The 26,828-nt window shown below is 43.5% G+C and overlaps 1 protein-coding gene across 1 annotated transcript in view; it reads right to left on the reverse strand.

Annotated features, from left to right (window-relative positions):
• Positions 1-320: 320 nt before the first annotated feature.
• Positions 321-26,828, reverse strand: part of shank3a (SH3 and multiple ankyrin repeat domains 3a) — a gene marked incomplete at both ends in the record, with an annotated part of 329,579 nt that continues 303,071 nt past the window's right edge. Inside the window, 8 exons of the mRNA XM_079825457.1 lie at positions 321-861; positions 4,943-7,403; positions 7,694-7,799; positions 8,152-8,276; positions 11,574-11,597; positions 12,301-12,381; positions 18,235-18,370; positions 18,564-18,688. Of these exons, the coding sequence (XP_079681583.1) occupies positions 321-861; positions 4,943-7,403; positions 7,694-7,799; positions 8,152-8,276; positions 11,574-11,597; positions 12,301-12,381; positions 18,235-18,370; positions 18,564-18,688 (3,599 nt within the window). The remainder of the gene's footprint in view (positions 862-4,942; positions 7,404-7,693; positions 7,800-8,151; positions 8,277-11,573; positions 11,598-12,300; positions 12,382-18,234; positions 18,371-18,563; positions 18,689-26,828) is intronic.

The following is a 26,828-nucleotide window of genomic DNA, read 5'->3' on the forward strand; positions in this document are numbered from 1 at the left end:
TTATTATTTAAAGCTGAAGTGTGTCAGTTTTGTGCCAATCAGAAACTGCAAAATTATTGCATTCAAATTGTTTTCCAAATGTGCCATTGCTTGCACAAATACTGCCAATGTTGGCGTGTTGGATTGGTTGGGATGCTCCAATGAACGGAGCAATGTTTTGAAGGTAATATTAAGCTGTGAAAGGATAACGTATTTTAACATCTAAATGACACACTTTGGCTTTAAAGTTCAAAGACTACAAGAAAATGAAAAAGACAAGCAAATAAGAAAAGAAAAGAAAATAGTGTTGAGACTAGCTACAGGCAGAGGGAGGCGCATGGTCAACTCTCCAGCAGCAGTTTAAGAGCGCGCTCAATGTTCATGCGATGGCCGACGCGCGTCACGCCCAGCTCAGCGAAGTCCTCCTTGGTCAGAGCGGGCAAATGGGAGCCCTCGATCTCATGCTCTTGGAATCGCTCCCGGTGTTCGGCCAGGTTAATGCTGGCCAGCCAGTCGCCCACGTCATACTTGTTCCACAGGTGGAGGGGCTTCTGGTGGAACGGCCGAAGGGCGAGCAGGGGGGAGGGCATGCCTGGCGAGGGAGCGGGAGAGGGAGAGCGACTCCGCGCACTGGAACTCCTCATGACGAAACGCACTTCTTTCGGTTCGTGAGGGAGACTGAGGCTAGACGATTTAAGGATGGGGGAAGGGGAAGTGGCCAGACCAAAGCCCCGGATGGGTCCTAGAGGATCTGAGCGGTCCGGGGAACCGGGGCTGGGCGTCCGGCGGGTCACTGGGTAGCGGCTGCCTGGTCTGATGGTGTAGGTGGTGCCGTAGCCTCTCTGAGAGATAGTATGGAGCTCCCCCAAACTGCTGAAGAGTCTAAAAGGAAAAGGAAAAGGAAAGGGGAGAGAAGATAAAACAGTCAACTTTTTTTTAAAGAGAAACGGCAGGTATGAGTCCTGAGATTCAGTGGCTCTTTCTCGCCCAGTTTTAGTAACAGCATCAGCTATGTTAGGACTCTACGCTCTCAGTTAGACGTGGCAAACGCATTAAACTAGTGTTAGTGAGATGCTTCATTAACGCATTTAAGCTGTAACAGTAGAAGTGCAAAGATGCTACAGATAGAGAGAATACTTAAAGAATATTTTAGATAGAATATTAAAAGATAGAGAGAATAATCCTATCAAGGATGATCAAGTTTATACAGAGTGAAATCAAATCTGAATTCCTGAATCTTGGATTTGAGAGTTTATAGAGTTTATATCGTTTTTTGTTGTTTATATTCATGTCATACAACTAAAATTAAAATGGTTTCCTTCCTAAAATGCACCTTATTTACACTTTATGAGTTGTATGTCTTTTTTGACTATCAAAAAATATCGATAACAATTTACAATAAGGTTTCATTTCATTGTTAAATGAATCATTCATTAACATGAACAAACAATGCTAAATACTACTACTAATTACGAACATTACTAATGTATTTTTTACAGTAACATTAACATCAACAAAGATTAATAAATACTGTAACAGGTTAGTTCAATGTTAGGTAATGCATTATCCAATGTAAAGTAATGGGACCTTGTTGTAAAATGTTACCGTCTTGTACCTTTTTTATTGTAATAGGTAATTTTGTTTCAATGATTTTTAGACATTTAAGCAGAAATTTAGACAAAAAACAAAACAAAAACAATAGAACAATTTTTTATGGCAGGTAATTTTTTCTTGTTCAAGATATTTTAAGTGGAAAATAAGACAAATTTAAGATTCACTTAAATAATTTAAGATTATTTACATTTTCTAGTTCAATTTAGTCAAATAGAAGCATAAGCTAAACACATAGTTGACCAAATGCAGGTACAGTACATTTTAATTTCAGCTGTTGACACTAAAATAATTTATGAAACTTGCCAAGACTGACAGTGTGTATTATCTTTTTCAGTTCCGCACTCTACAACTGTAACTGTGACCGTAGTGAAGATCAGACATAATTACTCAGTAAACAATCAATGGTAATGACTGGGGTGTTACGTGAGTTTGAATGAAATCTGAATGAAATGTATAATGTATAAATGTCTAGACTAACACCGATTTTATGAGCATTATACAGCAGAACACTGAAAGCACAACCAAACATGCACCACATGAGAAATAATAGAAGATGACAGAAGACAGATGTAGAGACACACATAACAGCTCAACCTTCAAATTACTTTTTTTTAAATACATAACAATATAGGATTAATGGGTTGTATATATATATATATATATATATATATATATATATATATATATATATATATATATATATATATATATATATATATATATATATATATATATATATCCAACATATATAGTATTACAGGATTTAAGGATAATATAGCTATTGATAATATAGAATTTGATATTTTTACGTGACTAGCCAAGTCAGTCATATTTATGCACCCGGGTGAAGAGGACAGAATTTATTTAGCAATATGGATGCAAGCTCTGATCATTATCTATCATATCTGTAGAAGTAGCCAATGGAAAATCTAAAGGAAAACAGATTGAATCAAATCCTGAATCAAATCTGAATTGTTCAAATCATTTTGCCTGCGTAACTTGATGATTGAGGACAATTAAGCAGCCAATGAGAAACATGGGAAAGCTGCGTTGAGAGGGGCCTGGCCAAATTAGCATAAGGCGGGTCAGTAGATGAGGAAGGGTGGATGATGATCATGGCTTGACTTAGAGGTGTGGAAACAGACAGAAAAAAGAGATGAGATGATTCATGCGCACTTACACAGGTGCCCGGCTCTTCTGGGCTTAGCCTCAGATTCAGCTCTAGACAGAGCAGCGTAGCATGCAAAGAGAGAGAGTGAGAGAAATAAAGAGATAGAAAGGGGGGAGAGAGAGGGGGAGATGGAGAAAGAAAAAGAGAGAGAGAGAGAGAGAGAGAGAGGGGGGCAATGAGAGAGAGAGAGAGAGAGAGCGGTCGGTTAGCATCAGTCCATGACAGAACAAAAAACAAACACCACACACTTCACATCCTCAACAATGTCAATCGAATGCAAACCAAATGTGTAGCGACACAGACCAGAGCGTAGCTATCCCCAGACGTCAGCTTTCAAAAGTGGAAGATGCACATACCCACACATTATCAATAATGACTGACTTTTTTTTTTTAATGATGATGTGAAATTAAAGTATTTCTTTGAATACATCTTGTGTCTGGGGTAAGGTGCCGTTCTGGTCAAATGAAACATAAATGAGCAAAAAATCAAAATGAACAAATATGTATGAAAAATAAACAATGCATAAAACTACATGATCAACCATTTTTCTAAGAAGAAGCCGGAGCGGTCACTGTGTTAGCATGATTAAAGGATGAAAGTGTCAGAAAACTACAGAAATGAAACACTCAGCGAGCACAGTAAGCTTGGGCAGCATGTCTGAATGATGGGAGACAAAAAGAAACGTTTAAAACGACTATGCAGAATGAGAGATTACTATTATGATGACACTGTGATGATTGTTGGTTTTATGTTGGATTATCTGATGATAAATTCAGCTACTTTCAGATGGTATAATTTAGCAATTACATTTATTACAATGAATACAAATAGCAACAATATAGGGTTTTAAGGAGTAGTGTATCTTAAAACCCTTCTGTGAGTAACATGGTTCAAACAACACATTCATATTGTAGGATGTTGCAAAAAACATCAGTCACACATGGACCCACATACATACTGCTAGCACAGTGCCATAAAGAAGCAGGCCACAGGGAAAAGCTCACTGAGTTAGATGTGTCAGAGTTTGGAAAGTGAAAGGTCAAAGCCTGAGATGGTGCATGCTCTCAGGCCATCTGTTACCTTGTGAACACCCAAATGGCAAAAGACAGAGGGACTTAAAGAAGCACTTTGTGGTTAAAATCCAATTCATGTCAATGTAGTCACCCTACTGCATGTCATTGAGAATGTCTTTTGAGTTGCATCATGTATTGTACACTAAAGGAGGTGTCATAGCGAAATTGATGACAAAACTAGGGACCGACATTTTGGTTGATTTGCCAGGGTGGACAAGGGAACAAAGGAACCTGCAGAAGTTATGTATAAAACCAAGAGCAATGTTAGCAAAAGTGATTGATTATGGGATTAGTGGATTGTTAAAGAATAGAAAATAAAAGGAATGACATTTGATTTACCCTAGTGGTTAAAATCTAAGGTTTACTGTCTTCCATGTCCTTGTCACATCTGTTGGGATATAAAGGACTTCAGCTGTATTTGAGGATATAAGCAAAATAGTACAAAGCTGGTGCTTTAAAAAATCAAGACAGAAAAAGCATTGCCCTTTGAGCTCTTATATGAAACAATTTTACTCTAATTAATAGTTTAAACTGTCCCTGTAGCTCTGGTTATGTGTATTTATGGATCTACAGAAATGTCTACAGTATATCACTCTAACTATTGTCTACGGGTTGTATGGTAGAGCTTTGAGTTCAGCCTGAGGCCGTTCTACGTTACTTACCAGTGGTTGTCGAATGCTGAGATAGTTCTGGGGCTCCAAACGTCTCAATGAAGAAAGCATGTTAAACATTAACACTTAATATTTCTAAATAAGTAAGAATTTTTAAGGTTCTGGATTTGCTTTTTTTTACATGCTTAGTGGCATGTCGTTTTCATGAGGATGTTTAATATATCTTGTTTATGTTGTTTTTATTTCATATTACTGAATACAAACTGTGAGTTTAACTTAAACATCATTATTCAGATTTGGGAAAATAATTGCACAAGGTAAATGTTCTCACTGCCATTTAACCAATAGGAAACTTGCATTTTCTGTATATACGTAAATGTTTTCCCCCTTTACTATGTTGCTTTAGAAAATGTGTTGAAATTATTTTCATGGGTGTCTTGTTTCAGTTGCGAAATTGATTTGCTTTTGCTCTTCTGTAGGATTCATGCCTTACCTTGCACCAACCACGGGCGATTTCCTTCCGGGGTCAAGTGAAGCTCCAAGTGGCTCTTCCCCAAGTGAGCGTGTGTCCTTGTTCAGCTGCTGCAGCCGTGAGCTGAGTTCACTGATCACAGTGGGCTTGCCTTCCTCTGCCCCCGAAAGCGGACGGGGTTCCACAGGGTCCCCCCACAACTTGGAGCGTCTCTGGAAGAGGTAGCGGGGTCTGGCCGGGCCTGAGGCTCCCGCAGCAGCAGCCAGCGCAGCCGCGTGCTGCTGTGAGAGCAGTTCGCTATCAGATGACTGCTTAAGCAGGGGGTCCCTGAATGTCACCGGGCCCTTGCTGAGCTGGGACTTGAGCTTTGGCTTTGGAGGCACTGGCGGCTTATCAAGAATGAACGTCTGGCCATCTGCGTGGGTGGTGTAGGTGTCCGTGGGCTCGCCGCTTTCCGAGGACAGTGTAGACATGCTGGAGACAGTGGAGATGGTGCTTGTGGTCTCCAAGTGGTGATCGCTGGAGCTACGAGTGTCTACCTCTTCCACCCCGGAGTCAGCAGCAGACTCTGGGCCCAGGTGGGACTCAGATGGCTTCCCTGAGGCTGCTTGCGGGCCACTGCTAGCGGGGACCTGTGCTGCGACCGCTGTTGGAGGAGCAGGGGGTGGGGGTGGAGCTGAGGGCAGGGCAGAAGGGGTTGTCTGCACCAATGTAGGAACAGGAGGTACTGCAGTTTCGGGAGTCTTTCCAAGAAGGCCATTGGAAAATTCATCTGGTGGAGGAACCACACCAATTTTACGGAGCTCCTCTCGTGTCTCCTCGTCACTGGAGGAGAGCATGGCAGGTGGCAAGGTGACCGTGTAGGGATCGACATCCTCTTCGGAACTACCTTGAGCCAGAGTTTTATCTGAGGCCGGGCTGGGAGATGGCTGGGAAGCTGGAGTTGTGGCTGGAGGTGGAGTTGATATCGAAGAAGCATCAGGACCAGGGGACTTGGCGCGTTTTATTTCGGCCAACATGGGTTTTGGGCTCTCTGACAATGTCCCCTTAGGAGAGGGGACAGTGTGCTCTGGGCTGGGCCCCACGGCCTGCCCATTACTCGTTGCATGAACCATGATAAGCCCAGCAGTTTTCTGCTGAGATGTGTCCATGATGCTGATGATCATGCTCTTCTTGTCCTCAATTTTCCTCTCCTCCTTCCTTTCTGTCCTTGTTTCTAACTCTTTCCTGGTAGATATGGGACTTCCCCACTGAATTTTGCTGGTGGGGGCGGAGGTCTCGTAAATTCTTTTTGCTGCAGGGGAAAAGGGAGGTGAGATGAACTCACCCTCTGACCGCTCAGCCTCTTTGGTCTGGGCCTCCATATACAGCACCCCTCCAGCAGCTTCGTGTTTAGTTCTGGGCTCAGGACTGCTTGAAGGGGACTGACTCTGGGAGGTTAATGCTCGTTCCCTTGCGGCCAGCGCAAGTGCCAATGGAGAATTGGGGTCCAGGGGCTTGCCCGTCAATGGGTGAATGAAGGTGGTGCCCCCAGGAGAGGGACGCAACGCCAAGGCAGGAGGAGGCAACTGACCAAGTTCACGTGTGAGCATTCGTTCATCGACAGAACGTGATGGTGTGAGTGAGGGGGCCTCTGGGGGTGGTGCTGAACTGCCCTCCATAGTGCCCACTGATAGGAAGACTGTAGATTTCCGTCTCTCCTCCAGACGACGTTCCCGGTCTTTCACAGCATCAGCAATTGCGGCAGCAAAAGGTCCTTTTCCTTGCAACAGTCCCTCAGCCTGAGCTTGACTGCGTTCCTTCAACAGCTGCTGCTGCTGCTGATAGAAATCAGCCCTGCTGGTGTGGTGGGCAGCTAGGCGCCCAGAGGGAGAGTGCTCTCTCGCATGGATGGATGCCAGTGCTAGTGAGGCTCTCTCCTGAGCATCTTCCACCTGCAGTTGCTTTACAAGTGGGCTTTTCCTCCGCTGTGGCTTGCTGGGAGGCGGCATGAACAGGCCTACGCTGAACTGGCCCACATTGGCGTAGGGGTTATCGATGATTCGACCTTTCCGCTTGATTCTCTCGGGCGGAGTGGAGACAAGACCTGGCTTGGGGATGTCAGTAGGCTCCACGGGGAGGTGGGAGGAGTCCTGCAGGATGATCATGGAGCGGGCTTTCTTCTGCCGATCCATGTGGGAGGCATGGCGAGGCGGCTCATAAAGCTCAGCAGACATTGTCTGTGGCAAAGCGTGCAGTCTCGGCTCAGAGCCTGGTTTAAAACTGGAACGGCTGGGGTCATGAATGCGGCCAGGGGGAGGGGGTGGGCAGAACGAAGGAGGGGGTCCAGTATCTAGATAGTAAAGCGAGGGGGGAGGTGGGGGAGCCATTTGGGGAGGTGGAGGAATACTGTGACTGTCTCTCAGGCTGTCCGTCATGGAGGAGCTCCGTGGAAACCTGTGTTCCGCTGCAAGGGCAGATAGTCGATCCTCTTCGGTTGCTCCTGCATAGACAGACAGATAGATGTATAAAAGAATATTTGGGGTTTTGTCTGGGCTTGGATGAACAACAAGTGTGCAATATTTTGTAGATTTGGTCTTTGCTCTTTCCTTTAGCATTACTGTGTGTCCGTAACTGTAACGTTCCTTTACTGTGTCAAAGTATGGTATTTTAACACATTCAGTATAAAAAAATAACAAAAGATAAAAGAAACCAGAACAAAGCGTAACACTTTACTGCTGTATGAAATTAAGGAGTTTAATAGAGCAGTGTAAAAGATTTCTGAAGGATTACCAAAAGACTTTGTTCTAGCCATGCTTTTCGGCAGCTGCATGTGGGCTTTTTCCAATGCTGGATGAAAAGCACCATGAAGAGCAAGTCCTTGCCGCTCAAAAAGAGACTGCACAAAAACAGAGAAAACATTTATGCTTAAAAGGTAAAGCAACAAATTATGTCGTCATTATCAACAGAGTGTTTCTGCTTGCCGTTGTTATAGTAAGAAGCTTTAACCCTGCCGAAAGTATCAGGATGGCTGGTAACAAGCATACAGCATGTTGAGTTTTAGATGCTTGTAAACAGTAAAACTATGCTGGTACATTAGACCAGCATCGAACCTACCTACATAAAATCAGTTTTTCAATTTAAAAAATGTAAAAACATTTTGACTCCACATATACAGTCAACATATCTGGCCAATACAGATGGGACACTTTCTCATAATTTTGAGTGCGTTTGCACATACTGTATCTTACACTGATTTCTGCTGGTGTCATTCGGCGACTTGTAGGACGTTGCTTTACCGTGGCTGCTCTGTAGTCTGCTTCTACCTTTGGCCTCAGTACTGTCTCCTGAGAGGCCAAAATCTCATCTAGCCTTTCTGTTAAAAAAACACACATGCAAAAAGTTCATTACACACATCCACACAAATAGTACTCAAAAAAGTGTAATATGAATCACGTCTGATCACAAGCTGCATGAAATGAAATAATGACAAAGTAAATATGAAACGGAAATGCTTATTGACATAAAAATGAATGAACAAAATGCCACAATGCATCATTGCTCCTCATTTATGGCAAAAGGTGTAGTATGTATGACACACTAGCTCAGTTCCAACCTATAGATCTGCCTGATGTCTACTTAAGCAGAGCCATTCACACAGGATGCACTCTTATGTTCTTTTAAAGTTTAGCAAGGTGTGTTTACAAAGAAAAACAATAAAAACAACAACAACAACAACAACACAGATGGAGAGAGAATACATCCTGTGTGAATGGTCCCTAAGGCAGCATCCTAACTGAAATAGAACCCCATAAGTGACTCATTTGGAACATTCCACATGCCACACAAATTATGTTCCTCACATGAAGCATATGAAAGGCGAAACTCACAATTAATTTCCATAGTTTGGCATTGGCACATGTTGCCCTAAAAGTGTGATATTCAAATAAGCATGAATCATATCATTATATCATATTTTTACTGCTACTTATATTTATTCAATTACTGTATTCAATTTATTGAAAATGTATTCAATTATCTTAATATAGAGCTTTTACTATACCAAGCCAGGTATTTTAAAAGACAGCACACTGATTCTTAAGATAAGGGACAACAAATGTTTTAGATGTAAATAAAAACTAACACTACATTATTAAAAAATTTGTATTTTTGTAGACAAAGGTCTCAGATAATGAACCATGTAAGGGAACAGGCTTATTTCAAAATATTTTTTCTAAAAAATTATATTTATTCACTTGATTTGTATCAACTCCATCAGAGACACTAAAAAGCATGCTAATTTAATTTAAACTATCCTAAAACAATGTAAAGTCTTCAGTTATGTAATACTGGTTTTCAGTAAATGATCTAAATCATAAAATATATTCTCTGTTTATTTTTTGTTTATTTTCACACTATTATGAACAACCCAGTTTCTAAATTCCTCAATTCTCCACCTTCCTTTTAATATTAAACATATATCACCAATGTTCTTAGGTAATTAAGACATAATATCATGTAGTTCCATTGATGTTTTAACATTTTTACACAATAAATTGAAAAAAGAATAAGACATTTCTTTCAAAATTAACAAATACCTTCACCTGATGGTGTAAAATACTGATGGAGTTGACAAATACTGACGGTGAAGGTCAAGCTGAAGGCAAATATACAGTATTATGTAAATAGAATCATGAAACAGCATTAGAATAATTCCCCACATGCAAAAAACATATTAAATCACATTATACTTTTTGAGAGCACTTGTCAACTATCAGACATAAAACCTGACGGAGTTTGATGGAGTTGACAAAATTATTTTTTTTCCACCTTAACCACGTGTTGTACAGTGGAGCAAATTAGTTATTTTCCTGTTGTAACTGCCTTAAAGGTCCCATGGCATGACATTTTCACTTTATGAGGTTTTTGAACATTAATACGAGTTCCCCTAGCCTGTATATGGTCCCCAAGTGGCTAGAACTTTCGATAGGTGTAAACCGAGTTCTGGCTGTCCTGCTCTGCCTTTGAAAAAATGAAAGCTCAGACAAGCCGATCTGAAATCTTCCCTGTATGCCGTCATACGGGGAACGGTTACCTCCCCTTCCTCTGCTTTGCCCGCCCAGAGAATTTGGAGAAAATGGATTCCGTTTATCAGTCGCGATGACAGCACAGGGTTTACAAACAGACTTTACGATATGGATTCCACAGCACCGCCACAAACAGTGAGTAACAGTGTTCATTAATGCCTGATCTGTGATCAGTGATTTCTGATGTGTAGCTAATCATTCAAGTTCACACAGACTTTCTTTCTAAATCTTTAATACTGTCAGTCCCGCCACTGGCCGTCTTGATGTCCTAAACGTAATGCATCAGTGAATCAAGCCAGTGACTAAAACGATAAACTTCACATGGTTTCTGTTAGTAGCATGAAACAAATCTGTTATTTAAATGTTTAAACTACAAAAAGAGATCAAAGAACACTCTCTTTATAATGTTTGGATCTGTCAATCACACGTCGCGAGTGTATCTGCACACTTGCCCAAACTGCCATAATAACGAATGACACTGTTATGCTGCACAACAAAGCTCTTACTGTATTCATGTCGACGTCGTGTTTGCTGTTAGTTGTGGAAAAAGCATTTTGTGAGAGAAATAACGTTGCAATGACGAGATCACTGCATTCACAATCAACAAGACTTTTCATGTGATGGAAAAAGATCTAAAAATAATGCTATAATCAACACTTTGACGATTCGTTCATCTCGACGGCTGTGATGGTAAAAAAACGTAGTTTAGTTGGTTTAGAGGGGTTCCACATGTTACAAAGTTCTTAGAATAAGGAGGAAGACGACAGTGTCGCGTGGCTGGGACTCGTGTTTATTCAGAGCTCTCAGATACAAACAAAATAATCTCGCACTCTCAACAACTTGGTACAATAAAACTTTCTCAGCTATCTTTCCCCAGCTCTCCGTCTCTCTGCTCCACGAGTGCCCAGTCCGTCTCTCTCTGGACTGGCAGTGCTTGCAGAGTCTAATGGTGTCTCGCTAAACCATGCCACAAAATATAATACTCATTTCAAATGCAAAGATGTCAGCCAATCACAACAGTGGGCATTTTCACTGAAGTCTCACAGCAGACACGCCCCTTCAAACAGAGCATTCAAGCCAGAGGGCTAATATCAGTATAGAAAAATGCCTTTTATTTCTAAATTATGACATTTTTTTAATGTAAAAACCATACTAACAATATAAGTACACCTCAGGAAACATTATAAAATAATAAAAACAATCCATGCCATGGGACCTTTAATAAACATATAAAAATAATAAATAATACTAAAGAAATTATTTAAAAGTATAAGCAATGAATGTCTTCAGTATACAAATTTCCTTTATATGTACCTTTTTAAGTATTTTTATTGTGTTGACATTCTTACTTTTTAACATAAATAGGGCTTTTGTGTTTGGGACATGTTTTGTCCCTTATCTCAAGAATCAGTGAGCATAATGTCGCTGCCTTCGTGTTGAGAACGCCCCAAAATTCTGCTCACTAGGTTTTGGAACAGAGCTAAATAAAGCATATTCCAGCGTGAGCAAGGTGAAGATGGCTGCATACACATGTTGAATATTGCTGTGATTTTGTCGGTTTCTAAAAACATCGATGTGTAACTCACCCCCTCTTCTCCTCCTTGCAGAGGCTAAGCATGAAATAAATGTACAGAACACTTCTCCATTAAAGTCTCACAAAAAGCAAATGTCTGTCGATATGTGTTTCAGTGTGTGAACGTGAGCGTGAATGTGTGTAATGAACTCAGAGTACAGATTGAGCGAGAGAAAAAGACAGCTGATGTTTCGAACAGCCCAAATGGCTGCAGGAGGGAGATGACACAGTTAATAAATAAATAAGAAAGAGCAAAAGGGAGAAAGAAACAGATAGACAGAAAATGTTGCATCCGAGTGTGTGCATGTGTTGAACTACCTATTTTCATAATCGACTATTTCATAATCTGACTGGTTGATTACATTGAATTCAAGATCATGCAGTCTTTCAATAGGATAAATGATATTCAACAAATATACAAGTTAAAATAACGATACTGCACAGAAATAATAATGGCAGCGATGCGACAGTAATTGCTTTAAAAGTTACCGTTGAAGGAAGTTGATTTGATACAGAAGCAGTGTTTTGGTGGCTTTCACAGTGATGAATTTACTTCCCTGAGACAGTTTTCTGTGCTAACAGCATGCTAAAGCCCAGTAAAATGTTGAAATTCCCTATTAATTCATCACCTTCGAAAAAGAACTGGTGATAAAAATATTAACGCTAAGACAAAAAAATCTAAAAAATGTTCAGCTTCACAAACCAACTAGTGTGTGTGTGTTTGTTTGAGGGCGTCTTACCTAGCTCTTCGAGCTCAGCGGTCATGCTTTTGGACCTCAAGGTAAGGGTGGTGCTGGGCGCTCTTTTTGGAGGCGGGGGCGCTGTGGAGGAAAGGCAAGGAGTAGATGAGAAGATGTGATGGTGTGGCGTGGGGCCTTCACGGCTGCTGCCCATCGGCAGCTGCCAGCGCTTTTTCACCATCTTCATCCGAAGATCTCAATGTACCACACTGCCGCACCACGATTAAACTCTCTCCTGCCGTCTTTCTCTCTCTGACATGCAACATAGACTCATGCAACTAACAGACATCTCCTGTGTGCGTACGCATCCAGAAAACAGCTTCCTTCCTTGGTAGCCCTCTGATGGTAGAAAGAAATACTTGTCTCCCAAAATCCTTCATTTCACATTCATTCTCTTACAACCCAAAGGGTGGTCGAGTTTCCCTTTGTCTCTCAGAAACGAAACCTGATGCTTTATAGCCAAAGCATGATATCAACTCCCAATCAGCATAAAAAGAAGCACCAAGAAAACGAACAGAGTTCCAAGAGATCAGACACTTCTGTTGTCTCAATAACATCAGCGTAAAACTCCTCACTCCATCAGCTAACAACCTTGCAGACCGGAGTGGAGCTCTGGAGAGAGAGAGATGGGGAGAGAAATACCAAGGCACTAATGCAATACTTACTTCAAACATGCATTGTAGTAACCATGGCAACTCTGGCAGGAGCAAGGCCTGGGTTTGTGCATTTAAACTGTGAGAATCTGTGTGTGTCTGAGTTTGTATGTGTGTGTGGGAGGATATAGCCACAAAACTAACAACAGACACTCCATTATTACTTCATCAGTAGTGTGTGCAAGTGTGTGATAGTTTGCATAGCCCAGAGTTATGCAATAACTTTGCAGGTGACCATGATTTTGACATATAAGAACAACATTCTTATCGACAATAAGATTTTATGATTGGTCTTAAAAGCTTAAACAACCTATCACTTCGCTCTGATTGTAGGGATAGTTCATTTCTGTTTCATGCTGTAGAGTTTGATTCCCAAGGAATGCATGAACTAATCAACTGTACAGCTTAAATGCAATGTACACAGCTTTGGATAAAAGCATCTGTCAAATGCATTAAATATAAATTAAGTTAACGCATTCTACACTTGAGAGACTCGCTTGTTGAAAATATATGAACTACATCCACATTCAAACGCGCATGCCTATAGACCAAACATGTTATATGCATCTATTTCAAAGTTTGCATTCTCAGGCCACCAAACCTCTGTCATGTAAATGAATGGCCAGAATGATTTTTTTTGTTTGTTTTCAGTTGAAAATGGTGTTGTGTAAACGGCCCCTTATTAATAACGAATCAGTTTTACAATCGAAATGAATCAATGCTGAACTTAGTTAAACTGGACAATGACTTTCTTCTAGAGCTGCTGTACAGCCAAAACAATCTTTGTTGCATTCATTTCCTGTTATTACTGTAAAGCTGCTTTGACAAAATCTGTATTGTAAAAAGCGCTTTATAAATAAAGGTTACTTAACTTGACATTTAGGCAAAATATTAAGCTGTAGACTTTATTATATTATTTTGGTTTATAAGATACAAACTAAACTACAAACTGTTAATAATACTCAATTTTCCTTGGTGGAAAATCCAGCAACTCAATTTTAAAATAAAATAGAAAGTGGAAGTTTATGCATTTTAATCCATGTGGCAGATGGTTTTATCTGAAACAACTTTTTTTTCTTTCTGCAGTCCATGTCCTGTTCCTGAGCAACAGGAAACAGAAAAAACAGACAAAGCACAGCAACACAGAAAAAAATTAACTAGACAAGCATCTTAAACACAATGCCCACTGAGCGAGATCCTAAAAAGACAGCAAGACTGTCTGATGCATCTATAAAATCAAAGATTAAATGCAATAACTTACATTTTATCTGTAATAAGTGCCTTACAGTTAGTGATAGATCAGGATGTTCATGTTGTTTTGTGAGGTCAACTAGTTCAATTATTCTTTTTTCACAGTGTCTATTTACACCAAAAGGCAAATAGGCCACTTTGTTGGCAGAGGCTTTTAACACTAGCTTCACACACCATTGTGTGATTGATCCAGATAAAATTACAAAAGAAATCCAGCTGATAACAGGATCAATGGCATGGAGAATAAAGCAGTAGCTTTCGACACAAATGACCTGAGTTCGATTTCATCTTTTAAAGGTGCAATGTAGTATTTATGAGGATCTATTGACAGAAATGCAATATAATATAACTATGTTTTGTATGATGTATAAAGACCTTACATAATGAACCGTTATGTTTTTATTACCTTAGAATGAGCCATTTCTATCTACATACACCGCGTGTCCCCCTACAGTGAAGTCCCCATTTTGCGCCGTCATGTTTCTACAGTAGCCCTAAACGGACAAACTGTTCTACAGAGTGCTAACTACTCTCTGCTGTCTTAGATGATGGCAACTTTGTCCTGTGTCAGCCACCGTAGCTTCTCTATGTGCTTTGAAAGGGAGGGGTGAGTGGTGGGCGGTTGCAATTTGCAACCTCATCGCTAGATGCCGCTAAATTTTACACAATGCACTTGAACTTATTCTTATCCCTTTTCCCATCAACTCGGAGTAGCGTTTATTTTAAAGCAGCACTAGGTAGGTTTTGCTCTCTGGGTCCCTCTACAGTTGGGAAACAGTATTGTCCTCTACTACTGTCGTAAACTCTGTCATTCTACATCAGGGGATGCGCACGTGCATTTGTTGACATGACAACTATGATAGCCCTGAACACTGCAGGAGGAGTTCACATGCAGGTGTTCTGCTTGCGTCGCGTGTGAAATGTCTTCATCCCAGGTACAGTGGCATATGTTTCAGCATGTCATATGAATATAATTTCATGGGTTTTATTTTTTTTCAAACGCCAAATGATCGCGATGCTCACGTTTACAAGCCAGCGTCATTATAGTAGCCTAGTCTATTGGTTCCCGTTTTACAGAATCTATATGATACTTCAATTCAATGTTTGAGTGGTAATAACCATATATCGTCAATATTATAATATCAAGCTACCATAGATGAATCTGCAAATTTGAAAAATCGATTTGCATTATAGCTTGAGGCAAGACAAATAAACAAATATCACAGACATGTTAGGTATCCTAAAATATGATTTTGTACGTCTTATGTATTTACTTGCAAGAATGTAGCCCCTCCTCCTCCAGCTCACGCCAACGAGCAAACGCTGGCCCAATGTTGATCCTCATCCTGCCTTTAATCCGATCACTTTCTCGTTTCCTCTTTTTGCTTTCCTCCAACAAAACCTTTGCTTTCTTATTTTTCTGTGCTGCTTCGGCCATGACTATAACATTCGGCAAACACAGGATAGCTGGGCTCGCACGTCCGAATTTAAGGAAGTGGGGGTGGTGGTGGAAGTGACGTATATGCCGTAAAGCGGTCGAATTTTGTAGTTCTTTTTGTTCTCGGGTTACTACCCGAAACCCGAAGTTTAAAAGTACGATTAAAAACGATACAGACCCCGTCAGGCTATGGCAGACGTGTCATTCAACCTATTGGAAGTCGATGTATCATCACAAGAGTCTTGAAAATATATTATAAAGGTTGAAAAGTTACCTAGTGCTGCTTTAAATAAAAATTAAGAAAATATTTTAAAAGTTGAAATAAAGTGCCTAACGTGTATTTAATAGTGGGAATAAAGTGTTAAATGGGTAGGGTTAGGAGTAGGTGTAGTGGATGTAATGTCAAGTACAAGTAATGTCCCAATAAAACAGCATCCATTTATGATTTTAAATAATGTACGCATATACACGGAATGTGTTATTATTGCTTACTGTTTTATTGCATACTGCAAACAGTACCTGCAACTATTTGCACCAAGTATAAATAGCATCTAACAATTATTTACACTTATTGCTAAGAAAATACAGTTTTTTTCATTTATTGTAAATAGCATTTAATGCTATTTGCACTTAGTGCACAAAAAAAAAAACTTTTTGTTTCTATTTACACTTAGTGTAAATAAGTGTACCCCTCCCCTCCTCTTTTTTTTTCTTTTAGCATGGTGGTGCTTAGAGGCACTTTTCTTAGAGAAGTCCTAAATTCATCCTCTTTTAAGCACTAACACAATTTGGACCAGGCTAACCAACTAGCCAGCCAGATTCAAACCTTACTATGGGGTGCTTTGGATAAAAGCATCTGCTAAACGACTTACTACTATGCTGTTCAATCATCTACATAAGCCAAACACTGGTCAATTAAAGGGTTCGGATTGTGTGGGAGTTGCAGATAAAAGTGAGGATAGTTTACATGGATACGGAATAGACTTCCTCTTTGGGTTTCGAGGTTTTGCTATAGTTCTAATAACTCTACCAGCAGACTCATTTAACTGCTAATCAATTGAGTGGGTGTAGGAACGCACAAATGTGTGGGAAAGCTGCACAGAAAACACTTCGACACTTCAATCTGCTTACTCATCACAATTTTTGTGACAAACAACCCTGTCATTTAGTTAATGCTCCTAAAGTTTTTTCTACTGACAAGCACAGTCTTTACCATCACGATCATTAAACTCGCTCCTTTATTCATTCTTGCAGCATTTCTTTTCCTCATGTTTGAGACTAGATTCGCCCTGCTGGGAGAGATCTCTCACTGTCTGATCATCACATACAGTACAGAGCATCAAAGGCTGGTTCCCTAGCAACCCGTGCCTTTAAGAGCTCTTCTGTCTGACTGCAGTCGCCCCGCCCACAATAAACAAACAAAACCAGCAGTCAGCACATTCTCCATAACTCAACTACGACACCACATTCACAATATTACATTATTTTTGTGAAAATGACTTGTTGAGAGATATACTGTTATATACACAAGAAAACATATTAGCTAAATTTAAGGAATATACTAAGCTGCAAACCCTGTTAAAGGATTAGTTCACCCCAAAATGAAAATTTCCTGATAATTTACTCACCCCAATGCCATCCAAGATGTTCATGCCTTTCTTTCTTCAGTCGAAAAGAAATTAAGTTTTTTGAACAAAACATTCCAGGATTTTTCATCATATAATGCTTTCAATTGCAACCAAAATGCTGAAGGTCCAAATCAATGCAGTTTCAAAGCGTTTTGATGGGCTTCAGAGGCTCTGCGTGATCCCAGATGAGGAAAATGGTCTTATCTAGCTAAACGATCGGTCATAAAAAAAGAATAAACTTTTAACCTAAATTGTTCATCTTGTGCAGATCTGCGAGCTGCTAAGGATGACGTAATCACGTCGGAAAGGTCAGGCTAGATGTAGGCAGAAGTACCGCCCCGTATTTACAAAGCGCTCGTGTGAAGACTAATACAAACGCCCTTTAGCAAAAAAAAGGTAAAACAACGATATCGGACAATTTTGAAGTTGGAAATTGAGTGTTTTTGCTACAGGACGTTTGTATTAGTCTTCACACGAGCGCTTTGTAAACACGGGGGCGGTACTTCTGCCTACGTCTAGCGTGACCTTTCCGACGGGATTACGTCATCCTTTGCACCTCGCAGAGCTGCGCAAGATGAACAATTTAGGTTAAAAAGTATTTAAAAAAATTTTTTTTTGTAAAGACCGATCGTTTCGCTAGATAAGACCATTTTCCTCGTCTGGGATCACGCAGAGCCTCTGAAGCCCATCGAAGCGCTTAGAAACTGCATTGATTTGGACCTTCAGCATTTTGGTTGCAATTGAAAACCATTATGTGATTAAAAATTCTGGAATGTTTTCTTAAAAAAACGTCATTTCTTTTCGACTGAAGAAAGAGAGACATGAACATCTTGGATGAGATGGGGCCCATGGGGTGAGTAAATTATCAGGAAATTTTCATTTTGGGGTGAACTAATCCTTTAATATCCTTTCATTTTAATATTTGAGATAAATCAGTTCTGTTGGAAGTGAACAAGCATCTTACCCTTTTTCCTGACTGTTTCCTCCGACTCTGGCTTGCGTGTGACTGACACCACCTTCATCAGGAGGCTATTTCCACCCTGCCGGATGAGTGACACCACCTGCTTGTGACCCACTTTTACCACGTTTACACCATTCACCTAAGAGACCAATTACAAACATATCATAACTGTTTCTGCCCCTCCAGCACATTCAAAGCATCTCAGGTTAGACTCAAGGTCATTACACAGCTGCAAGCAAACACAATTGCATTTTTATGTGCTGAAGATGCAAAACATGATGAAAGAAGATATGGAAAGATCTGTGATGTCAGGGGATGAATCAATCCTATACCTCAATGAGGAAGTCACCAGTCCTTAGCCCCGCCCTCCAGGCCACGCCCTCAACATCCACAGACTCCAGGTACTGCAGTGCGGGAAAGGCAGGTGTGGGTGTAAACTCTTCAATGGGTGTCTCCGCTACATAAAAACAGAAAATCATATGCAATTTCACATACTGGTGCTTAGACTCTTTGTGAAGTCAATAGCAATGCTTCCATCCACCTATTTTTGCAAATTTTGGGATATTGGATAAAAAACGCTGGATGGAAACACCAAGATGCGTATAAATGCCAAAAATATGCATAAAAACGTTTTTGCGCTCAATTGAGGCAGATATTTTTTAATCCAATAAGAAGACATGCGCATAAACTATGATGGAAACACATTTACCAAATAAATCCCTTGATAAGCAACTTGCGTAACTTTGCCTCAACACTGGATGTGATTGGATAACTGGACTAACCAATGGACCATTTCATTGCACATCATCTCAAATGTTGTTTCGATCATTATGAAATGCCTGAGCAAAAAGCCGTGTTTCCACCGAAATTACCCGGAACAATTTGTCCCAGGAACCCCCCCCCCCCCCCCCCCAGACCTGTTGCTGTCTGTTTTTGTATCGCAGTCTAAAGTAGCGTGAAGATTAGGCAAATTAGTTCGGTGACGTAGGACTGCGTGCGACTTTCCAGTTCCCTCTGGATTTCGTCCTCCGAATATCAGCTTAATAAAGCCTGAGCCTCGTTGTCAGTCCATCAGTCGACTTTTTTAAACTCCATTGTTATTTGAATAGCAAAGTCTTACTGCACGCACTGCACCAGGCTTTTAAAAATGGTGGTTGAAATAAAGTGCTGCGTTGAGTCAACCAATCAAAATGCTGTGTGAACTCAACCAATTAGCATGTTCAGTGCCTATGTCCCACCCCCGAGAGTTCCTGAACTTTGAAAATGTACTACCTCGCACACAGGGACTTTCTGAGAGGGACATTTTTACCCGAAACTTAATTTAGACCCTGGTCCCTGTGGTCGAAACACACCGAGTACCACCCCACTAGTTCCTGTGGAAAGTTCCTGCGGTGGAAACGCAGCTAAAGTCTGTCATCAAAATGATTGAGTTTATAATTACCTCTTTCTCACTCGATTGCATTCCCAAACTCCGAACGCAAGATAACATAACATAACAGCGTTTATTGTGTTTCGTCTGTGCAAGTACTTTATAACGTGCGAAAAAAGATAAAATGGTTTCTCTGATTGTAGCAACTTCCATTTTCATTACAGATATTTTTGTGGCAATTTTCCAGGAAGTGATGATTTTGTTCTCTTGAACTCATGGGATGGAAACAGTGCTTTATTCACAAATGTTTTATGTGATTTTCCAATTTCGCATAAGTTAATATCGCAACTTTGGATCAAAACATAGCTAATGAATGGCTTACTTATAGATATACCTCTGCTAGGATAGGTAAAAGCATTTATTGGTCAAAAATTATGGTCAAAAATGACATACTTCAGTAAATAAGCCTTTCTGTAAATATAAAAATATGTCTGAATAAAGCTGTAAGTGCTTTGCTCTTCATCTTTGAGATAGTCATAGTATAGGAATTATGAAATCAATAATGAGGCCAGCTGAAACCCATATTCACAAGAAATATGAATGCGCCATGTGGGTAACAGATGGCATTAGGAACTCATAACTCCTAACCAGGATGGTGCCACCCCAGAGACTGGGCACTAACACACACAAACACACTCCTCACATTTGCTCACAAACTCTAACACAAACCCTGCTGAACTATGTATGTTGTCAAACACAACTGTCTAATAATGCTGTTAATAATACTACATATTCCCCTGCTGAACTATGTTGTCAAACACAACTGCCTAGTAATGCTGTTAATAATACTATATATGCTAAATAATCAAATATCAGGGCGATTGGTTCACATTGTGTCATTTCTACAAGTAATGAAGTTAACATTCACTTAACTCTATTATGCTGTCACCAGAACTGCATCTGTAAGACACATACACTGTTGCACTCATATGTATTGAGTTTAAACTTTCATGTAACTCTAGTGTGAATAGACCAAGTAGACAAAAATTTACTAAAATAATTGTAAATGGATGTTGTTTTAGAGCAAAATTCATTTTAAAGGTACAATATGTAACTTTTTTTGTTAAAAATTAACACAATTTAATAATAATTATAATGAGTCAATACATTGTCAATCTTTCTTCCAAAATGTGTTTTTGTCTTACCCTGATTGACTATGATAAGCGTCTCGGGTTATGACTATAACCCTTGTTCCCCGAGAAGGGAACGAGACACTGCGTCGTCGAGTGACAACACTCTGGGGAACGCCCACAGCGTTACGCATCTGAAGTATGAATGAAATCAAGCCAATCTGATTGGTGGTGCGTCGTGACGTAGTAGATGACGGCATACCCGGAAGATACAAAAAGGAAGCTGATGCAAACACACACTAGCTCTTTTGCGATGAAGCAAGCGCTCTAGCCGTGATAGGTGTGGCGACGAGACGCAGTGTCTCGTTCCCTTCTCGGGGAACAAGGGTTATAGTCATAACCCGAGACGTTCCCCTTCGAGGGAACTCGAACTGCGTCGTCGAGTGACAACACTCTGGGGAACGTTAATACCCACTAGGCCACACCGAAATCACCCCACGTCCCAGTGTGAAGCTGGAGACCCAGGCACACTCAGGACGCAAGAACTCGAGCACCAGGCGTCACCGGGAGGTGCAGACTGTAAAAACGTATGAAGGTGTGCGGGGTGGCCCACCCGGCCGCCTCGCATACCTCTTGAAGCGAGACGCCAGAAAGGAGGGCCACAGATGAAGCCATGCTCCTGGTGGAATGGGCCCTCACGGTCATGGGTGAAGGCAAATTGCGCACCCTATAAGCCGTGGCTATAGCCTGGACGATCCAGTTACTGATCGTCTGAGTTGACGCAGGCAGCCCCTTCTTGGGTGAGCCAAAGCACACCAACAACTGGTCTGACCTCCTCCAATGGGAAGACTTCTCTAGAAAAATACTCAGAGCTCTGACCGGGCAGAGCAGATGAAGTCTCCCCTCTTCCGCCGTCAGGTGGGGAGGGGGGTGGAAAGCCTGAAGAACCAGAGACCGGGCTCCCTGAGATGGAACCTTGGGAATGTAACCCGGTCTAGGGTGAAGAATGGCCCTTACTCTGCCGGGGGCAAACTCTAGGCAGGTTGGCGTGACCGCCAAAGCCTGGAGATCTCCCACTCTCCTCAGAGAGGTAATGGCGAGTAGAAAGGCCACCTTCAAGGTCAGGTTCTTAGGCTCAGCCAGCTCCAGTGGCTCGAAGGGGGCCTCAGCCAATCCTTCCAGAACCACCGCCAGGTCCCAAGTTGGGACTCTGGAGCGAGCTACCGGCCTCATCCTCCGAGCCCCACGGAGGAACTGTACAACCAGGTGGTGCTTCCCCAAAGGTCCATCACCTAGAGGTGCGTGGAAAGCCCCAAGGGCAGCCACGTACACCTTCAGGGTGGACGGGGTAAGACCAGCGGAGAAGCGATCTTGGAGGAACTCCAGCACTGAAGCCACTGGGCAGTTAACTGGATCCACCTCACGCTCTCTACACCAAGTGGAAAATACATTCCACTTGAGGCTGTACAGTCTCCTGGTAGAAGGAGCCCTGGAGCTGAGTAAGGTCTCGACTACCTCTGCTGACAGGCCCGCCTCTAGGTACCGAGCCCCCTCAGGGGCCAGACCCAGAGGCTCCACAACTCTGGCCGGGGGTGAAATATTGTGCCCCCTGCCTGAGAGAGCAGATCCCTCCTCAGAGGAACCTGCCACGGAGAGCCGTCTAGCAGAGTTATGATGTCCGAGAACCATACTCGAGTGGGCCACCGGGGTGCTACTAAGAGCAGGCTGATGCCCTCCCGGCGGACCCGCTCCAGAACTCCCGGGAGCAGAGCGATCGGGGGAAATGCATACAGACGCAGCCTCGGCCACGTCTGCATCATGGCGTCCAGTCCCAACGGGGCTGGATGCCTGAGAGAGAACCACAGTGGACAGTGGGACGTCTCTCGAGACGCGAACAAGTCCACTTCCACTGGGCCGAATCTCTCGCATATGGCCTCCACCACCTCTGGGTGGAGTCGCCACTCCCCGGGCCTCAGCCCCTGCCTCGACAGGATGTCTGCTCCCTGATTTTGGTCCCCGGGAATGTACATCGCCCTGAGGGACGATAACTTCCCCTGGGACCACAGGAGGATTTGATGCGGCAGTCTGCATAGAGGGCGCGACCTCAAACCCCCCTGGTGATTGAGATACGCGACAACCAAAGTGTTGTCTGAGCGTATCAGGACATGGTGGCCGCGGAGGTCCGGGTAAAAGCTCCTCAGAGCTTTGTAGACCGCCAGCATCTCCAGGCAGTTGATGTGCCATGAAGAATGCCGGGTCTCCCACAGACCTCTCGCAAAGCGGCCTTCCATGACCGCGCCCCAACCAGTGAGGGAGGCATCTGTTGAAACGGCTTTCCGGCAACATGATGCTCCCAGCACTGGCCCCTGGGACAGGAACCAAGGTTTCCGCCATATGACGAGGGAACGAAGGCATCTGCGCGTTACCCTGATCATACGAAACGGATTTCCCCTCGGGGAAAACCCCTTGGCCCTCAGCCACCACTGTAGGGGTCTCATATGCAGCAGGCCAAAAGGTATCACGTTGGACGCTGCTGCCATGAGCCCCAGCAGTCTCTGGAACTGCTTCACAGTGAGGCTGCGGCCTGGCTTCACTCTGGAGACCTTCGCCAGTATGGATTCCACGCGTGCGGGAGACATACGTGCCCGCATCGACGTGGAATCCCACACGACTCCCAGGAACGTGGTCCTCTGGGAGGGCGTCAACACGCTTTTCTTCGCGTTGAGTCTCAGCCCCAAGCACCTTATGTGGGCCAGAACGACATCTCGATGCCGAACCGCCATCTCGCGCGATCTGGCCAGTATGAGCCAGTCGTCGATGTAATTTAGTATACGGATGCCCTGGAGTCTCAGCGGAGCCAGTGCTGCATCCATACACTTGGTGAAGGTGCGAGGAGAGAGTGCCAGGCCGAAGGGAAGAACCCGATATTGGTACGCTTCGCCCCCCGAAAGCGAACCTCAGGAACCTCCTGTGGGTTGGAAGGATGGAAATATGGAAGTATGCGTCCTTTAGATCTATCGTGACGAACCAGTCCTCGGACTAGATCTGACTCACGATGGCTGGAATTGTGAGCATCCTGAACCTGAATCTCCTCAGAGACCGATTCAGGAGCCTGAGATCTATTATCGGACGCAACCCACCATCCTTCTTGGGAACTATAAAGTACCGGCTGTAGAACCCGGAGTCCCTGTTCGCCAACGGAACCCGCTCTATGGCTTCCTTGGCTAACAGGGCCTGTACTTCTTGTTCCATAACCCGAACCTGCTCTGGGCCGACCACAGTCCGGACCACCCCGTTGAACCTCGGGGGAAGAGAACCGAACTGTAGTCTGTAACCCAGCTCTACAGTCTGCAGGACCCATGTAGATACACTCGGAAGGCATGTCCATGCGCCAAGATAATCTACTAAGGGAACCAGCCTCTCGAGGCTGGCCACGGGTGTCAACCGAGCCTCGTTCCCGATCCCCTGAAGCGGCTGACCGGCAGGGAGAAGTCGGGAACGATTTTCGGTGGGTGCACACGTTTGCTGTCCAGCCGCAAGTCCTGTTGGAGGCAGCGAAGACAACACGCGTGTGCGGGAGATCAGTGAGGCCCGAAGCGTCTGTGACGGCGGGAACACAGCACTGATCTCCCGAGAGCTCCGGGGGGAAGACGACCTCGGTCGTTCCAACCCGGGGGGGGGCAGCTCTGAGCGATCCAGCCGCAGCTAGGACCGCTTAGTGGCAGCCTTCTTCGCCTGAAGGACGGTCCTCAGATCGACCTTAGGCTCTGAAGGCTTGCCACGAGAGCGCCGCCTCTTTTGCCAGGCTCCCTCAGGAGGGGCGCGAGAAGCAACGCTCTCTTTCTGCACCTGCCGGTGCGAGGAGCTAGTAGACGGCCGAGGCTGTCCCTTTGAGACAGCCTTCCCCGAAGAGCTAGATCGACGAGGGAGATACTGCTGGAAGGCCGCCGCCTGTTTTCTCACCTCCTGGAACCTCTCGACGACGGTGTTAACCGCACCGCCGAAAAGCCCAGAAGGCGAGACCGGGGAATCTAGGAGAAAGTGTTTCTCTCTCTCCTTCATCCCCGACAGGTTTAACCAAAGATGCCTCTCCACACACACCATACCCGCCATGGAGCGGCCGATGGAACGGGCCGTCTCCTTGGCAATGCGGAGAGACAAATCGGTGGCCTTCCTGAGTTCGAGGACATCGTCCGGAGACGGGCCCCCGCCCTCGTCGAGCTCCTTGAGGAGGTCGGCCTGGTAGGCCTGCAACACCGCCATAGTGTGCAGGCAACTACCAGCCCACCCAGCCGCCATATATGCCCTCCCTACCAGCGCTGATGTATCGCGCGCTGGTTTGGCGGGCAATACCGGGGTCTTCAGGGACGAAGCGGCCTCGGGAGAGAGGTAGCTCGCGAGAGCCTCCTCTACCCTCGGCAGTGTCCCATAACCCTGTTCGGCCGCCCCCAGTACGTTACCGAAGTCGAGTACTGGAGGGCTGGTTAGTCTGGCCGAATAGGGTTTATCCCAGGACCTACACAACTCATTGTGTAGGTCCGGGAAAAAAGGCAGACCCCGGCGTGGAGGTTGAGGCTTGCGCCTGAAGAACCGTTCATCCAGCTTACTGGGCGGCTGGATTTCCGGTTCTTCCTGCGGCCAATGGATGTTTAATTTGGCCACAGCGCGTGTCAAAACCTCCACTAGCTCCTCTGGAGCGGGTGCATGAAGCGATGGCTCAGGCTCCACTGCACCCGCCTCGATGCTCAGCACATCCGACTCCTCAGAGCCAGACAGCTGAAGCATCGGGTTCTCCGCCCCGCGGGAAGAAGCCGCATCGCGGGCTTCCGCACGGACCGGGAGAACATCGGAGTCCTCGGACGAGGATAGGGAAAGTGCCTCAGCAGTCCCATATCCTGTCACGAGGTCCCGCTGCGAGCCCCATGATCTACGGCGCCGCCGTGCCTCAGCAACAGCGGGCCCAGAACCCTGGGGCTCGCGGGCTTGGCCGGTCTCACTGAACACAGCCAGCCGTGAGCGCAACACCCTGAGCGGCAGCTTTTCACACTCACTACAGGCGGCTCCCTCGAGAGCCGCCTTAGCGTGCTGCACGCCCAGGCCTTGTACACACAAAAGGTGTGTGTCCGTGCCCGAAATGAATCGCGGACACGGGTGCACACACCTTGTGAACTGTTGCTCACTAGCCATCTTGTAAGGATATATTTGTGACAAAACAACACCAAATAGACAGACAATTTTTACATATAGCGCTTCGCTGAAGAGCAAAAAAGCTAGTGTGTGTTTGCATCAGCTTCCTTTTTGTATCTTCCGGGTATGCCGTCATCTACTACGTCACGACGCACCACCAATCAGATTGGCTTGATTTCATTCATACTTCAGATGCGTAACGCTGTGGGCGTTCCCCAGAGTGTTGTCACTCGACGACGCAGTTCGAGTTCCCTCGAAGGGGAACCTATATTATACGCTTTTCTATTTTAGACCGGATGGGATGGTTTTGAATGGGAAATTGTGTACATAATGTCACTCGCCCGTACGTGTCTCGTCATCCGTAAATAGAGGGATTTGATGTGGAGATGGTGTTTTATTACTCAACAGGAGTGTAAAATATGTTATAGAACAGATAATTGTGTTTGCTGCTCAAGAAACATTTCTTATTATTATCAATGTTAAAAACAGATGTGCTGCTTAATATTTTAGAGGAAACTGTGATGCATTATTTTTTCTATCTATCTATCTATCTATCTATCTATCTATCTATCTATCTATCTATCTATCTATCTATCTATCTATCTATCTATCTATCTATCTATCTATCTATCTATCTATCTATCTATCTATCTATCTATCTATCTATCTATCTATCTATCTATCTATCTATCTATCTATCTATCTATCTATCTATCTATCTATCTATCTACCTACCTACCTACCTACGTACCTATCTATCTATCTATCTATCTATCTATCTATCTATCTATCTATCTATCTATCTATCTATCTATCTATCTATCTATCTATCTATCTATCTATCTATCTATCTATCTATCTATCTATCTATCTATCTATCTATCTATCTATCTATCTATCTATCTATCTAT

The sequence above is a fragment of the Gobio gobio genome, assembly GCF_949357685.1.
Source record: "Gobio gobio genome assembly, chromosome: 9".
Classification (NCBI taxonomy): Eukaryota; Metazoa; Chordata; class Actinopteri; order Cypriniformes; family Gobionidae; genus Gobio; species Gobio gobio.